The following is a 15,771-nucleotide window of genomic DNA, read 5'->3' as shown; positions in this document are numbered from 1 at the left end:
GCCCCGCCCCAGAGGACCAATCACGATCAGAGACGCCCAGACTCGGCGCAGGCCCCGCCCCGAGGCCCCGCCCCCGTGATCTCGCGGCAGGGGCTCCGGTGCGGCGCCCCCGACACTGCCGCCCCGCCCCAGAGGACCAATCACGATCAGAGACGCCCAGACTCGGCGCAGGCCCCGCCCCGAGGCCCCGCCCCCGTGATCTCGCGGCAGGGGCTCCGGTGCGGCGCCCCCGACACTGCCGCCCCGCCCGAGCGCCAGGGGGCGCCGCTGAGCTGCGCCGGGCCCGGGCGAGGCCAGGCAGCAACCGGCCTCCCCTGGGTCAGGTCCTGGGCCACCTGCGGGCCACCCGCCTTCCCGCGCTCCCCACTCTGAGACACGCGGGCAGAGTCGCCTCCGCACTTTATTAGACAGCGGGGACAGGCGGGGGTGGCACCGCGCTGCCTTCGGGCTCCCTCCGTCGCAAGCCGCCTACAGGTCCCTCGAGGTCTCCGGCTTTTCCTTCTCCAGATGCTTCTTCTGGGGACCCTGGTTGGGGGTTGGGGGAGACGGAGGGGCGCTAGCGACCGAGGTCTAGCCGGCGCCACTGCCCCCCGCCGGGATCCCAGGGCTGCGGCTTTGTTGCCTGCGCGAATCGTGCGCGGGGCGGAGCTTCTGCGGGCCAGCATGGGGATGAGCGCAGGGGCGCCCCCGACCCTCATCTGCTCCAGCTGCCCCACTCTGGCGCAGGAGGGCTGTGGGGGCTGAGCCCCGGAGGACAAGGGGTGGGTGGGCTCACCATGAAGACCCTCTTCTCTTGGGCGGTCTGGAAGCGGCCGTGGCCAAACTTGGAGGTGGTGTCGATGAACTTGAGTTCGATGTTCTCCAGGGCTCGGCGGCTGTGGTGCACCAGCAGGGACTGGGGGTCCGTGGGAGACGAGAGCCAGATGTAAGGTCCTCGCCCACCGCCTCCCACCACCCCCAGTCCACACCTGGAAGGACTCACTCACCCAGCTCCTGCCAGAACCCCTCCTTTTTGCTCTTCCCATCCCCACCCTCCTCTGAGCAAGGTGCAGGACAGGGAGGCCAGCCCCCAGAACCTTCCCAGGGCCCATGGGGCTCCTGCTCCCCAGCCCACCACAGAGGCGCTGACCTTCCTCAGTGTGATGACCCGCTTCTTGGTGCCAGCAATGCAACCCTTCAGCATGACGAAGTCGTTGTTGACCTCCCCATAGTGCGGGAAGCCGCCCTGTGGGAAGCTGAGTCAGCCAGGATCCAGGCCCCGCGAGGGGCCGCCGGGTTAGGGGCAGCTGCAAGCCTGGCCCCAGGGCAGCACCCTGGGTCACTCACCAGGGCAGCATCTGAGCCCTATTCTGAGTCCCTTAGCTCAGTTCACAACCTACATTTTAGTGAGGGAGAAACCGAGACTCCGGGACGTGGAGTCCCTTGTTCTGGGCCCTGGAGCTGCTCCACACTGCAGGTGGGACTGGAACCCAGGTGGCCTGAGTGCAAGGCCACAGCTGCAGCTGCTGCCCTCCACACCCCCTGACAGCAGTGGGACAGGAAGCTGTCTGCAGGGGAGGCTCAGAGGACATGGGAGCAGCATGGCCTTGCGTTGCCAAGCCACCACTCTCTGGGCCCTGAGCTCCCGGGGCAGGCCGGTACACCACGTGCCTGCCCGTGCATGCGTGCCCCGCCCACTCACCAGTGGTGTAATGGACTTGTCCGTCACGTCGTAGCTGGTGGACGCATTGTTCCTGACCACCTTCCCATCCTCCTTGTGCAGCCCCCGGCCAATACGGTAGATCTGCCAGGAGAAGAACAGGGCATGTGGCGGGCCACAGGGGGCCTCCGGAGCCAGTGGGATGTCAGTCCCCACCAGCATGTGTGCTTAGACCCAGGCACTGGAGGGGCATTTCAGAGCCTTCGGGGGGCCAGGCGGTGTCTGCATCACGCACCCCACCCCCTGGGGTCTGGTCATGAGTGTCCCTCCACCACCAGGACTGGGGACACACCTTCTTGTTGAGCTCTGTGCGGTGGTGGTAGCCTTTCTGCCCAGCCCGAGCGATGGAGCAGCCCACACGGGCAGGGTGCCAGGCGCCGATGCAGGCCACCTTGCGCAGCCCCTTGTGGGTCTTCCGCGGCAGTTTCTTGGTGTGCCAACGGCTCGTGACCCCTGCAGGAGGTTCAGGAAGGAGGTGGGGGGCGGCTAGTGGCTGAGAGGCCAGCCCAGCCCCCATGCCCTCCAGGGGCCTTCCCGAAGCCACCATCCCCACCCAGACCCACCTTTGACACCACGGCCCTTGGTGACAGCAATGACATCAATGACCTCACTCTGGCTGAACACACTGTGCACCGGGACCTGCTTCTCTAGCCGGGCCTGGGCCCAGGCCACCTTCTCAGCCACTGTGCCGCCATTCAGCTGGATCTCCATGATGTGGGCCTTCTTCTGCCGGAAAGGCAGCAGCTTCATCTGCAGGACATGGCACAGCCGGTCGGCTCCTGGAGGCTCAGAGCCCCCATCTGCAGACACAGCATGACTGGCTAGTGACTCCCAGCAGGCTTTCATGCATGCATTCCCTCAATGGATGTTCCAGAGCTCGGGTCTGTCTCTACGTTATGTTCTGTGCTAGGCACTGGGGGGATACAGCACGGAATGAGGCAGGCAAGGTCCTGGACCTCAGGGAGCCACTATTTAGTTGGGAGACAGAAATCGAGTAAATTCGTGGACAGGGCGGAGCATTCTAATGGAACCGTGGGGGCAGAGGGGGCAGTCCTTACACACAGGGCAGTCAGAGAGGACCCCGCTGATGTGACACCAATAAGAAGAAGGAGCCACTAAGTGAAGATCTGAAACTTTGGGGAGCATGGGAAACGGCATTTGCAAAGGCCCTGTGGCAGGGAGTTGGAGGGATGGAGAGGAGACCAGTGTGTCTGGACCATGATGAGGAGAAATGTGGTGCGGGATGAACTCAGAGGTGAGCAGGGGCCTGCCTGTGCAGGTCTTGTGGGGAGAAACTTGGGCTTCATTCTAGCTGCAGGGTGTGACTCAGGGTGGTTGGTATGTTTATGTATCTCTGGCTGCTGCTGGGTGATGCACCGGCTGAGGGGACACATGGGAGGAAGCAGGGACACCGGCCATGGCCTAGTGTTCAGCAAGCACTTATGGAGTGCCTACTGCATACAAGGTGCAGCCCTGAGGAGGCAGCTGGGTTACTGGCCCCGTGAAGCTCCAGTCCCTCAAGGGAAACAGACATGACCATGACCTGGTTACCGTATAACCAGGAACAGCAGGGGGGAGCGGGGTGCTGCTCCAGGCCTAGGCTAGCCTTCCCTGAGGACAAGACGCCAAGGCGGTGTTCCAGAATAAGCCAGACGTGTTAGTAATTCATCGGCACAAATCAAGCCAGACCCCATGTACGAATGTTGGCTCACATACACACTTGGGCCAGGACCCAAACTGAGGTGGCTGGCCCTCGGGCCAGGACGTTTGGCAGGAGATCCGAGCCTCTTAGGGCATGGGAGGGCCCTGGTTGAGCCTGCCCTCAGAGCACGCTGACCCCCAGCATGCCATCCCTGGGGCGGCGGCCAGCCAGCGCGGCCGGTCACCCAGCCCTCTGGACCCATGCCCCAGGCTTGTGGTATTTTTAGGCTGACATTTGCCAGGGTTCCTGGAAGCTGGGATGGAGGAGAGGTGGGGAGGCTGGGTCCAGGGCATGGCAAGGCTGCCGGGCGGACCTGAGTGTGGACAATGACACGGATGACCTTGCAGTACTTCTTCATGGCGGCAAAGTCCTTCTGCAGCTGCTTCTTGCCATCAGCGTCCCGCCACCTCTTGCAGGCCTTGGTGAAGGCTTTCTTCTTGCTCTTGTGCCTGCGTCACAAGCAGGAGACACTTAAGGGGCCAGCCAGGGGCACCTCGCCAGGCCCGTCTGGGCCCCACATGCCCACAGCCCACCGCGTGGGGCTCTTAGAACAGTGCATGCCCCCTCCTCTCTCCTTCCTTTCCCAGGGAGGCCACTGCTGGCCCCGCCCCTGCGGTCTCTGGGCTGCGGACACGGGGAGTGCTCCTATTCCCCGATGCTATCCCACGCTGATGGTGTCTGAGATGGAGGGGCACAATCTAAGAGGCTCTAAGAGGTCAGCCGCCTCGCCTGTGGTCATCCAGCCCACCCTGGCTCAGGGCCCCAAACCTGTCACCTCCCCCAGAGGGCCAGGACAGGGGCGCCTCCAACTCTGTAAGGACGGGGGCATCTGTGAGGTTCCTTGGGCAGATGGGCCTTCCCTTTCAGGACTTAGTGCAAGGAAGATCTGAGGCCCCAGAGTGCCTTTCTTTCTGATGAGAAGAGCTTGTCCGCGGCTCCTTCCCTTTCTCACCCTGGCTGCTAGGAAGCTCTGAGCCAACTCTGACAGTCCATCAAATTAGTCCCTTAATGTAATCCTAAATCAGAACCCTTGCTTCCTCGCTTTCTCTATCCCAATTTCTACTCCAGTCCCCCTGCACGTGTCTCTTGTTGAAGCGAAGGCAATCCCCCATAAACATGCATTCCTGCAGACACTGCTCCTGCCTGCCCACACCCACTGTTCCAGCACCGTGCTGGGGCTGGAGGGAAGGCCAGACCACACAGCCTCTTCCCGAGGGCGGCCCTCACCAGTCCTTGTAGAAACGGCGACGGCACTCGTCACTAAGGTGCTCTGCAAAGATGGTCTTGAAGCTCCGAAGGCCTCGAGGGGTAGCTATGTAGCCAACCACGCCTACCACCACCAGAGGCGGCGTCTCCACGATGGTCACTGCCTCCACTTCCTCCCGCTTGGAAATTTCTAGAAGAGCCCCAGAGGCAGGAGCATGGAGGAAGGTGTCCGGGGCCCATGGGAAAAAGCCAACTACAGCCCGTCCTGCCCGAGGGAGGATGGAGCACCATGGAGCACCACGGCCTCAGGGCCCCCAGTGACCTCCGGCCACCAGCCTCCCCAGCCCTGGCCCTTCCCTCTCTGCCCCGCCCAGGGCATGGAGCAGGTGCTGGTCAGGGCCCTTCCTGTGGTCTAGCTCTGCCTCTGAGATCTCAGACAAGGCCTGACCTGCTCCTTGCCTCAGTTTCCCCACCAGATCATCTGGAAATGGGCTAGGAGAGCCCACAGCCAGGGCAGCGTCCCCCAAAGGGTAGGGCCCAGGATTCCCTCAGTGGAACTCACGCAAACAATTTTAATTTTAATAGTTATGAGTATATGTCGATGAGTTCTAGAAAAACACATATAATTTGTCCCAAACCAATGATTTTGTAGATGTTATTACCGAGACTAATACAAAGCAGAAGTGTACGTTTCCGGCGTATATTAGGAACGGGCCGTCTGGGTGGCTCAGTCGGTGGAGCATCTGACTCTGGGTCTCGGCTCAGGTCATGACCTCAGGGTCGTGAGATCCCGAGCCCCATGAGGCTGGGGACTCTGCTCTCGATTCTTCCCACCTCCCTCTCCCCTTCTCCTTCCCCACCACTCTCACGTGCTCTCTCTCAAGAAAATAAATAAATCCTCAAAAATAAATACATAAATTGGGGCGCCTGGATGGCTCAGTGGGTTGAGCCTCTGCCTTCAGCTCGGGTCATGATCCTAGGGTCCTGGGATCGAGCCCCGCATCCGGCTCTCTGCTCAGCGGGGAGCCTGCTTCCTCCTCTCTCTCTCTGCCTGCCTCTCTGCCTACTTGTGATCTCTGTCAAATAAATAAAATCTTAACAAAGATAAATACATAAAAATTAAAAACAGATGAGGGGAGATGAAGAACAGGACGGTTGCCAAGAGGCCGGACAGTGCTGGCTGGCTGTAGAAAGGCGACAGGAAGGACCCATGTGGGATGGGATGTTGCGCGGTGGTGCATTCACACGGGGCCGAACCGCGCGGCACTGCGCACGCGTGCGTCCACCCGCCCCAGCTTGGGAAACCTGACCAGGATGGGCAGGTCGTATCCATGTCGAAACCGGTTGTGACCCTATTACCATAGTTTTCTAAACTATTTCCATCAGGAAACCGGGCGAAGGGTGCGTGGGAGCTCTCTGTCTCCGTCCTTAGAGCCACACGTGAGCCCACCCTGATGGGAAGACAAAAAGTAGATGGGGCACCTGTCTTTGAATCGTAGCCCCTCCCCTTACCAACCGGGCAACCGGCAAGTTTCCTAACCACTCGATCTCCTCATCTGTAAACTGGGGGCAAGGACAGTGGTCAGGGCTCAGTGACAGTGCCCTGACCTCGGCTCCCTCGGGCAGGACCTTGCCCTTTCTGGGGCTGCTTCCCCTCCTGGACCCCAGCTCCGGCCCCCAGCCTCCGGAAGTCTCTCCAGATCCCCTGGCAGGCGTGGCAAGAGGCCCCACACCCTCCCCATGGGTCCCCCTGCGGCCACTCACTGAGCCCGGGCCTGTGCACCTCTCGGACGGTGTGCGTCATGCCCGCCTTGTAGCCCAGGAAAGCCGTGAGGTGCACCGGTCGGCTGGGGTCGTCCCGGGGCCAAGTCTTCACCTTGCCCCGGTGCCGGTGGCTCCTCTTGTGGGGCAGGAAGCCCAGGTGTCCGTGCCGAGGGGCGGAGAACTTCCGGTGGGACTGGCAGCAGGAGGGGAGGGAGGTCAGAGCTGAGGTGTCTCTGGTGGGGGGGCTGATTGGAACCAGAGCCCAGACCCAGGGAAGTGAGTCAGGGACCCCAGACTGGGCCCCAGTGGTCTTCGGAGCCTCCCTCTATCCACAGGAAAGGATGGAAGGTTGCCTCAGGGCCAGTGTCTTAGGGACAGAGCTGTGACCAAGCTCTCCTCACCCACAAGCATCCTGCTTCAATGGGCTCAGCCCGCTGGGCCCAGCAAGGACAGGCCCACACCCTGGCTGAGGGCTAAAGGGACAGGGGGCCACTGCCATCTGTCCATTTCCTGCCCATTCTAGGCCTGGCAGCCTGAGCTCTGGCCCCCCTGTGGTCCCTTCAGTCACCTACACCCCCACCGGCCCCAGGCCCATCCCTGCTGGGAGAGACTCCAGAAGCCCACCCGCCCCTCCTAGGAAGCCGGCTCTTGCCCCCCAGCCCACTGACCATGGCTGTGGGTCCCTGTAGGTCAGGAAGGGAAGGGGCCTCCCGACAGGCGCCGGAGGCCAAGTGGCAGGGCCGAGTGGCAGGCCAGCTCCCAGATTTAGCCCCTGGCAGGGGAGCTTGGTCGTGTCCCGTGGCGGACATGGGCTCCGGTGCCAGGAGCAGGCCTGGCCTGGCCTGGGGCCGGGCGCAAGGGGGCATCAGATGGGCAGCCCGGGGTGGGGATACCTGGGGCCAGGCATGTCACTCTTGTCCTCGGGGCCCTGGGACTGGTTCACGCCCACTTTGTTTTCTGCCTTGTGCTACCCTCCCAGGACAGGAACACCTTGGCCTGATAAGCAGTCAAGGAACCCCAGCGGGGGAGGGGCCTTCTTCCAGGGTTGCTGCAACAAGGGTCTGGCCTGGTTGGCAGGCAGTGAGGCGGAGGGAGCTCCTGTCCTGTCCTGAGGGCCGTGAGCCAGGGCTGCACAAACTGGGGTGGGGGGTGGGGGCGCTGTGGGCAGGGGCCCTAACGGCTGTGATCCTAGAACAAGGAGTCTATATGGTTCTGAAGTTCTGAACCTGGAGAATCAGTTGTATAGACCTAAAATGTCTCTGAGGGCTTGTGAGGCGCTGATGCTAAGATCTGTGTGACTCAAATGTTAGGGCTCTTGTTACTCTCAAAGCCGCTTTTATTACTTGGGGCCGAACCCCACAGGAATAAAATCCCTGGCCAGGGGCAACCCTCCGCCTCCGGAGTGGCCCAGTGGGGCAGAGGCTATCTGAGGGTAGGAAGCCCAGGAGGGCTGCCCGCAGACTCAGGGCAAAGGGAGGGCCGCACATGTGGGACCCCGGGCGCATTGCAGGACTTGCGGCACCAGTGGGACTGCCTCCCGGCTCAAACGCCAAGAACTGGAGGGCGGGGCACAGAGCCACAAGCTGCTTGGGTTCCTCCCTCTCAGCCGCCTAGTCCCGCTTCTGCTACATGATCTCCAAGTCCCTCTGCTGCCTGGTACGGGGGAAAGCTGCCAAACCAGCGCTTTCCCTGAGCACAGGTCTCTGCTTTCCCTTGTTCTCTGTGGCGGCGGGTCTGGCCCAGATCTGTTGGGTTCCCTTGTTCAGTCCAATGTTGTAGGCCAATCAGTGTTAAGATTCTTTTGATCAGGGGCATCTGGGTGACTCATTGGGTGAAGCATTGGCCTTCAGGTCCGGTCGTGACCTCGGGGTCCTGGGATCGAGCTCCACCTTGGCATCCCCAGTCAGCGGGGAGCCTGCTTCTCCCTCTCCCCTCCTGCCCCCGTCCACTCCCATACTCTCTCTCAAATCAGTAAGTAAATAAATAATCTTTTATAAAAGCTTCTTTTGGGGCGCCTGGGTGGCTCGGCGGGTTGAAGCCTCTGTCTTAGGCTCGGGTCATGGTCCAGGGGTCCTGGGATAGAGCCCCACATCAGGCTCTCTGCTCGGCGGCAAGCCTGCTTCCCCCCCCCCCCCCCCCCCCCCCCTCTCCGCCCCCCCGCCCTACTTGTGATCCCTGAAAAATTAAAAAAAAAAAAAAAAAAGAAAAGAAAAAGAAAAAAAAAGGTTCTTTTGGTTGGATAGCATGTGTTTCTAAGAGTTCATGATTTCCGAAGTCGACATTTCTACGATCACTGATTCCGTACATCCACAGTGTTGATGACTCTGTGGCCCTGGCCCCAGCTTCTAGGCAGGATGTGACCAGCACCCTCCCCGGTACTGGTCAGGGGCCCTGCCAAGTATGGAGATCACCCAGGACGGTCAGCAGGGCCCTGGTCAGTGGAGCTGCACCAGGAGGAACACCAGTGCCCAGGGCCAGGGCAGAACCACGGGAGCCGGACCAGAGCTCTCTGCTCCCAGGAGCCCCCAGGGCAAGCCCTGCCTCTTGCTCTGCCCCAGACAGGACCCCTAAGGTCACTCTCATTAGCCGGTCCATGAGAGGCCTTGGAAGACAAAGTGGGGCCCAGAGAGGGCTGCAGGGAAGGGGCAATTCCGGGAAGGCTTCCTGAAAGAGCGGGCCGTTTGGTAGTGTGTGTTATTTGTTGATGCTGTGTTACTTGCTTGTTCCAGCGACCTGTGCTGGAACAGAGCCCAGCTCTGTGTCCCCCTTGTTCCCGGCTGCACTTGCCACGTGCACGCACACCGACGAAACGGAATGAACGGTTTATTTATTCCTGTGTCTGTGTTGTCTTAGAACGTAACCAGGAAAAAAAAAAAAAAAGGGAAGAAAACAAAACAAAAAAAAGAATGCAAGCAGGGGCCTCTGCTTCCTTCATTAGAGTATCCCAAGGGCCTAGAGCAGCGCCCAGCCCAGAGGACGCGAGATGGAGGCAGAGCGGGGCGGAAGCGTGCTCAGGGCTGCCGCAGCCCGCCATTGGGCGGGCCGATAAAACTACAAGTCCCATGGCGCTTCGCGAGCGGCGGTCGCCCTGCTCAGGCGCAGCCGCCTTGGGGCAGCCTCAGCAGCGGGCGAACTACAAGTTCCATGGGGCCTCGCGAGCACCGCCCCCGACCTTGCGCACCGCCCTAGGGCGTCCTCTGCGGCGGGCGAACTACAAGTTCCATGGAACCTCGCGAGAACCCAGCCTCACAACCTCCGCGCCGGCACAGCCGCGCTAGGGCGTCCTCTGCGGCGGGCGAACTAGGCCGTGGGATCCAGGCGGAGGCCGGCGTTCTGCGTCCGACAGTGGGTCGCTCCCGCGCGCCGCCGCCATGCCGGACAGCTGGGACAAGGACGTGTACCCCGAGCCCCCGCGCCGCACGCCGGCGCCGTCGCCGCAGACCTCGCTGCCCAACCCCATAACCTATTTGACGAAGGCCTTCGACCTCCTCGTGGACCGGCCCGTGACCCTAGTTAGAGGTACGGACCCCATCCGGGCCTCGCCGCTCCCCAGGGCCCCTCGCCGCCCTTCGGCGTTCCCCGCACCCCGTCGCCCAGCCTGGATGCCCAGCTGCACCCCGGGCTTCGCCCCCGTGACCAGCCCCCGCCGTCCGCACCTGCGGGCTCGGTCGCCTCCTTGGGCCCCGGCCTCCCACCTTCAGTGCACTCTAGGAACGCTCCTCGCTCCCACACCAAGAGTAATCATTGCGTTTCCTCCACGCACCCTGGGTCTCCGGCCTCGCCCAGATATTAGGGCTGTTTGCGGATCGCAGTCTGGCCCGGGGGTGGCTAAGCCCCATCCGCCTGCACGCTTTGCATCCTGCGTTCTGCACGGAAGGCAGTCTGCAAACCGGTGTTGAGGGTTTCCCTTCCAGCCTTGTGCACGTCCGCAAAATGACCGGGGTGGTCGGGTGCTGGCCGAGGACCCCTCAACCTAGGTGTGCTGTGACTTGCAGTCCGTGTGTGCTCACGCCTAATGGCTGTCCAGATGCCCCCGTCTCCAGTCCAAACCAGGCGGGTGTTTAAAACAGCTCTTGGGGGCGCCTGGGTGGCTCAGTGGGTTAATAAGCCTCTGCCTTCGGCTCAGGTCATGATCTCAGGGTCCTGGGATCGAGTGCCGCATCGGGCTCTCTGCTTGGCAGGGAGCCTGCTTTCTCCTCTCTCTCTCTGTCTGCCTCTCTGCCTACTTGTGATCTCTCTCTGTCAAATAAATAAGTAAAATATTAAAAAAAATAAAATAAAAAAAAATAAAACAGCTCTTGGTTGCCCAGTTGCTGAGCCGGCCCAGTGGAGGCGGCGGCAGGAGCACACTGTCCCTCAGGCACTAGTGCCGGCCGTTCATCCATTCCTTTCACGGAGTAGTTCATTCAGCAACCCAGCCGCCCAAGTGATGCGATGCCCTGGTCACTTTTAGGATAAAGTCAGCAAATCAGACCCCCAAATCTGGAAAAGGCACAGCAGCGGACCCACTCTTTCTCAGAAAGTGTTTTATGTGTCTGGAGGAATGAGATTTCATCAGTTCCAGCTTGTCAATTTCTGGGTGGGGACGTTGAGGCCAGAAGGTTAGTGGCAGCGGAACTGCCTTGGGGCCTCTGCCATCTGGTCAGACCCTGTGTTGTGGGGAGGTTGGCAAGCAGTAGGACCCGTAGAAAGGTGTGGGCTTGGAGAGCATGGGTTCAGAATCCTGAATTCTCTCTGGGCCTCAGTACTCTGTACTGGGACTTACCCCCTGGGACAATACACTTGGTGCCTGGCTCCCAGGAAGGGTTAGGGTTTAGGTTAACCTAACCCAGGAGTACCCAGCCACACCTGGTTTTTTGAGAGTCTAATTGGCAGTCTTAGTAAAAGCCAGAAAGGTTTGGGCAGTCTGCCCCTTCCGTGGCTTGTGAGAAAAGAACAGAGCTAAGAGCACATTCTAACTGGCCTGTCCAAACCAACGGCGCCTTTAGAGTCTGGGGTTTTCTCTTTACAGAGTTTATAGAGCGGCAGCACGCGAAGAACAGGTATTACTACTACCACCGGGAGTTCCGCCGTGTGCCAGACATCACTGAGTGCCAGGAGAAGGATATCTTGTGCATGTTTGAAGCAGAAATGCAGTGGAGAAGAAACTAGTATGTTGTCTTTGGGTCTCCTTTCTTAGTTAAGAAACAGTGTCTTGGGGCGCCTGGGTGGCTTAGTGGGTTGAGACGCTGCCTTTGGCTCAGGTCATGATCTCAGGGTCTTGGGATCGAGCCCTGAATCAGGCTCTCTGCTCGGCAGGAAGCCTGCTTCCCCCTCTCTCTCTGTCCCTTTGCCTACTTGTGATCTGTCAAATAAATAAAATCCTTAAAAAAAAAAAAAAAAAGAAACAGTCTTATTTAGTGAGGATCTCCTGTTGGGCTCTCATCCCCCAGGGATACCGTGGACCGTGGTCAGGGGCCAAGACCTCCTGGGTTTGGCCCAGATTCTGAGGGTGGAGGGGCCAGACAAGAGGGCTTTAAGGTTTTGCTTTTATTCTACTGTCTCTGCATACGGGGAATACTTTTTTTTTCTTTTCAGTAAAGTAGATCAAGAAATTGTCAACATTATCCAGGAAAGGCTGAAAGCCTGTCAGCAGCGGGAAGGTGAGAGCTACAGGCAGAACTGTGCCAAGGAGCTGGAGCAGTTCACCCAGGTGGCCAAGGCTTACCAGGACCGCTGTAAGCAAGCCCCCACCCCGGTCTGATCCTTGAACCCCAACATCACAGCCCAGATTTTGCCAGTTGGTTGGGGGAGGGGGTATTAAGAGAACCCCATACCCAAGGTCCCTTTACTGCTAAGTGTCATCACCGTTTCCTCCCCACTTGTAAAAAGGACTCTGGTCTGTATCAGGGTAGAAACCGGCCCATGATTTCCTCCCATCTCTTTCCCAGATCATGACCTGGGAGCACATTATTCTGCCAGGAAGTGCCTGGCAAAGCAGAAGCAGCGGATGCTGGCTGAGAGAAAGGCGGCTAAAGAGGCTGCCGCTGCCTAAAGCAGCTCCTTGAGCACCTTCCTGAAACGATACTACCAAAACAAAAAAGTTTAAATAAGAAAGCTGTTCCTGGTGTCACTTTTGGTCCCCCACTTGGATCTGACGACCGTACTGGTTCCGTCTCCCTTTAAGTCCAGCTTAGGACTAAGATCATAAGCGAAATAAACAAAACACTGTTAACAAGCTTTAGTTCACTTTATTTTTCTTGTATAAAACTATGTGGTAGCCACAGCTGGAGCCTGGGTCCTCTGCACAGAGACTCTAGTGTGGGTCTTCACAAGATGGTCCGTGAACTCCTAGAGAAGAGATACAAGGCTTTAGCTGTAGCCACACCCCAGCACCTTGTGCACTCGTCGAGGCTAACGAGGGAGGTGGGCAGGCAGTACCTGATAGGGAGACTTGGTGAACACAGTCTCCTTCCAGAGGTCAGGGGTGAGATAGCTGTAGGTCTTGGAGATGGCATCAAAAGTAGCCTTAGCTGGAACAGAGAAACAGGAGAAGGTTGGCAGATTCATGGACACAACACCCCAGGTGCAGACAGAAGATGTCACGCTCCTAGGAACAGAGAGGCCACTTGGGGCCAGTCTGCCGTGCATTAGGAGGGCCTTCCTCTCTCTCTCTGGAAGTACGCCAAGCACACACACAGTATGATTAAGCGGAGCTGAGAGAGGCCACAGCCCCCATGAAGCCACCTACCAAAGTTCCCCAGGGTGGCAGTGCAGCCCCTGGCCGAGGTGTAGCAGTCGTCGATACCGGCCATCATCAGCAGTTTCTTGGGCACAGGGGCCGAGACAATGCCAGTGCCTCTGGGGGCGGGGATGAGACGCACCAGCACAGAGCCACAGCGGCCGGTCACCTGGAGGGTGGAGGTATCAGGAGATGACCTTCGGGGAGTCTGCACCACCGCAGGCCCCGTCGCTTACTGCCCCCCAAGCCTACCTTGCACGGGACGGTGTGGGGCTTGCCAATCTTGTTCCCCCAGTAGCCTCGCCGCACAGGGACGATGGAAAGCTTGGCCAGAATGATGGCCCCGCGGATGGCAGTGGCTACCTCCTTGGAGCACTTGACACCCAGACCAACATGTCCATTGTAATCTCCGATGGCGACAAATGCCTGTGAAGAGCCTGAAGTGGCTGGTGGTCCACTGGCCAGCACGGCCATCACAGGCCACCACCCAGGATCTGTGGCACCCCTCGAGAAAAGGGTGGCCACTGTGAAGCCACTCGGAGGTCCCGAGGAGGTCCTTCCTCTCTCTCCCGGTTACGAAAGCCACACGCGTGGTATCAAGTGTGACCATGCAGAGCTGAGAGAGTCCCACCGAGCCCTGCGCACACGCAGCTCACAACACCCAAGGGGGCTGGGGTACCTTGAACCTGGTCCGCTGGCCGGCGCGCGTCTGCTTCTGCACAGGCATGATCTTCAAGACCTCGTCCTTGAGGGAGGCTCCCAGGAAGAAGTCGATGATCTCAGACTCCTGCGGGGCGAGGACCCGGCCACGCAGGCGCTTACCGCACAAAGCCCAGGAGCCACCTGGGACACTTCCCGTGAGAACCTCCACCCGCATCCCCGTGCCGGTTTTCCAGCCGTCCCCATTTCGTCTCAGCGGAACACCCCCGGCAGACACAAAGAACGCTCGCGCACGCATACCCGCTGCGCCCAGAACACAGATGCCATCCCCGTACCGGGGCAAGGACCCCGCCTTACCTTGATGGGCAAGGAAAAGAGATAGATCTCCTCCAGGGACTTGATCTTCATGTCCTTGACCAGACGGCCCAGCTTGGTGACGGGGATCCACTGCGGAACAAGGCCTCGGTGACCACGGTGCCCCGATCGGCGCCGCCCAGGACCCGTCTCCCGCGAGGGCCCCACCTACCTCCTTGTCTTCGGCCTTGCCCCCGCGAGCTCCGCGACCTCGGCCCCGGCCCCGACCACGGCCCCGGCCCCGGCCCCGGATGCCGCTGCCGAAGCCTCCGCGGAAACCGCCGCGGCCTCCCATTCCAGGGCCCCCGGGCCCTCCGGGCCCTCCCGCAGCACCGGCGTCATCCGCCATTTGCTGAAAGGAACAACGAGAGTGGGCCGGTCAGCGAGGCCCGGGCATATACAGTCTGCCGGGGCCACGGCTCCCACCCGGAAGCGCCAGCGCGCTGGACCGAGCCCCGCGGGACGGCCGCGGATCACCCGCGCGGGCCCCGCAGCGCCCACCGCCGCCACGCCGCACACTCACGTGTTCTCTCGGAGAGGAAGAGCGAGGTCGCGCGGAGCCAGTCTTTATACCACGCCAAGTGCCGCGAGATCTCGGCGGCCCCGCCCCAGGCGCGCGTCCGCGACGAGCTTATGGGAGCGGAGACCGCGCGTTCCCGGCTTTCCCCGCCCGCTCCGCGTGCGCCTGCGCACCTGCGGCCTCGCGGGCCTGAACGTGTGCGCCGCTGCCGCCCGGCTGCCTGGCGCCGCGAGGTAGGTCCGCGTCCCGCGCCCCGCGCCCTCTGCCCGCGCGACCCTGGGTGGTAGCCAGGACGTCGGCGTTGGTTGAAAATCACCCGTGGCTTTGGCCGTGGCCGCGGGTGAGATTCGGCGCCCAGAGCCACCGGGGGCCTCAGCTCACCGCCCGCTCGTCCGTGTGGGCCGGTGAAACCCAAGCCCCGACACGCGCCCCGCCGTCCCCCGCCCGCGTGCGCTCTGGCCTCCGACCCCTGACCCCGTGTTCTGCCCGCAGGACGCCGATGTCCGGACCGTGAGGCCACGCCGCCAGGACCGCGGGGAGGGGGGCCCTGCCGCCAACGCCCGGTAGAGCTGTCGGTCTGAGTTTGTGCACGTGTGGGCGCCCCCCGCCCGTCCGCCTGGAGCTGCATCTTTGGGCGCGGGGAGCAAGGTGTGCAGCGGAGGAGGGACCCTCTGCGACACGTCCTCTTGCCGGCCGGCCCAGTTCCGCGTCGGATGCCACGGAGGGGTGCAACTTGGGCCCCAGGGGTTGCACTGACTCCTCCGTGGCGCTCCGTGGGTGGCGGGGCCAGATCTGAAGCCCCGCTGTGTGTCCCATACCGCATCGCTTCCACAGTAGCGAAGCACCTGTGAGCTTGCGGGGAGTGGGCTGGGCCACCAACCCACTGGCGAGGGTGACAATGAAGGGAAACATCCCCAGGGGGAGTCGGGAGGCCAGATGGGGAGCCCTGGGGCTCACTATCAGTTACAGGCCCTGATAGGTAAGGACGTGGGGGTTACTCTCGCAGCTCAGGCGTCACCCTGAATTCTCCAGTGGACTTCGATCCGTGAAAAGATCCCTCCCAGCTTTCTTTCTCAATGAAATAAAGTTCCTTTGTTTTGTCTGTTGGGGGCTTGCTTGTGGTTTCGCTGTAGCTTGCGCGTTCT

The 15,771-nt window shown here is 60.9% G+C and overlaps 3 protein-coding genes and 1 long non-coding RNA gene across 4 annotated transcripts; 2 read left to right on the top strand and 2 right to left on the bottom strand.

Annotated features, from left to right (window-relative positions):
- Nucleotides 1-370: 370 nt before the first annotated feature.
- LOC111156055 (ribosomal protein L3 like) lies at nt 371-7,180 on the bottom strand. The gene is made up of 10 exons (XM_022516637.1): nt 7,040-7,180; nt 6,372-6,564; nt 4,629-4,797; nt 3,715-3,850; nt 2,263-2,449; nt 1,992-2,152; nt 1,682-1,783; nt 1,130-1,225; nt 776-895; nt 371-525 (listed from the first exon to the last, which is right to left on the bottom strand). Exons 1-10 carry the CDS (start codon nt 7,178-7,180, stop codon nt 469-471), a joined length of 1,362 nt encoding a protein of 453 aa, XP_022372345.1. The 3' UTR covers nt 371-468.
- Nucleotides 7,181-9,610: 2,430 nt separating this feature from the next.
- Nucleotides 9,611-12,590, top strand: LOC111156034 (NADH:ubiquinone oxidoreductase subunit B10). The gene is made up of 4 exons (XM_022516593.1): nt 9,611-9,890; nt 11,383-11,521; nt 11,949-12,088; nt 12,302-12,590. The coding sequence occupies exons 1-4, from the start codon at nt 9,743-9,745 to the stop codon at nt 12,403-12,405; spliced, it is 531 nt and encodes a 176-aa protein (XP_022372301.1). The 5' UTR covers nt 9,611-9,742; the 3' UTR covers nt 12,406-12,590.
- On the bottom strand, nt 12,582-14,667 carry LOC111156032 (ribosomal protein S2). Its single transcript, XM_022516592.1, has 8 exons — nt 14,630-14,667; nt 14,279-14,458; nt 14,110-14,199; nt 13,772-13,879; nt 13,345-13,518; nt 13,102-13,261; nt 12,792-12,883; nt 12,582-12,701 (listed from the first exon to the last, which is right to left on the bottom strand). The coding sequence occupies exons 2-8, from the start codon at nt 14,453-14,455 to the stop codon at nt 12,621-12,623; spliced, it is 882 nt and encodes a 293-aa protein (XP_022372300.1). The 5' UTR covers nt 14,456-14,458; nt 14,630-14,667; the 3' UTR covers nt 12,582-12,620.
- A 126-nt stretch (nt 14,668-14,793) lies between these two features.
- On the top strand, nt 14,794-15,730 carry LOC111156222. Its single transcript, XR_002641192.1, has 2 exons — nt 14,794-14,859; nt 15,119-15,730. It is a non-coding gene; the product is annotated as an uncharacterized LOC111156222 (long non-coding RNA).
- Nucleotides 15,731-15,771: the final 41 nt, after the last annotated feature.

The sequence above is a fragment of the Enhydra lutris genome, unplaced genomic scaffold (assembly GCF_002288905.1).
Source record: "Enhydra lutris kenyoni isolate GAN:26980312 unplaced genomic scaffold, ASM228890v2 scaffoldscaffold45, whole genome shotgun sequence".
In the NCBI taxonomy this organism is placed as follows: domain Eukaryota; kingdom Metazoa; phylum Chordata; class Mammalia; order Carnivora; family Mustelidae; genus Enhydra; species Enhydra lutris.
This window is presented reverse-complemented; position numbering and strand designations above follow the sequence as displayed.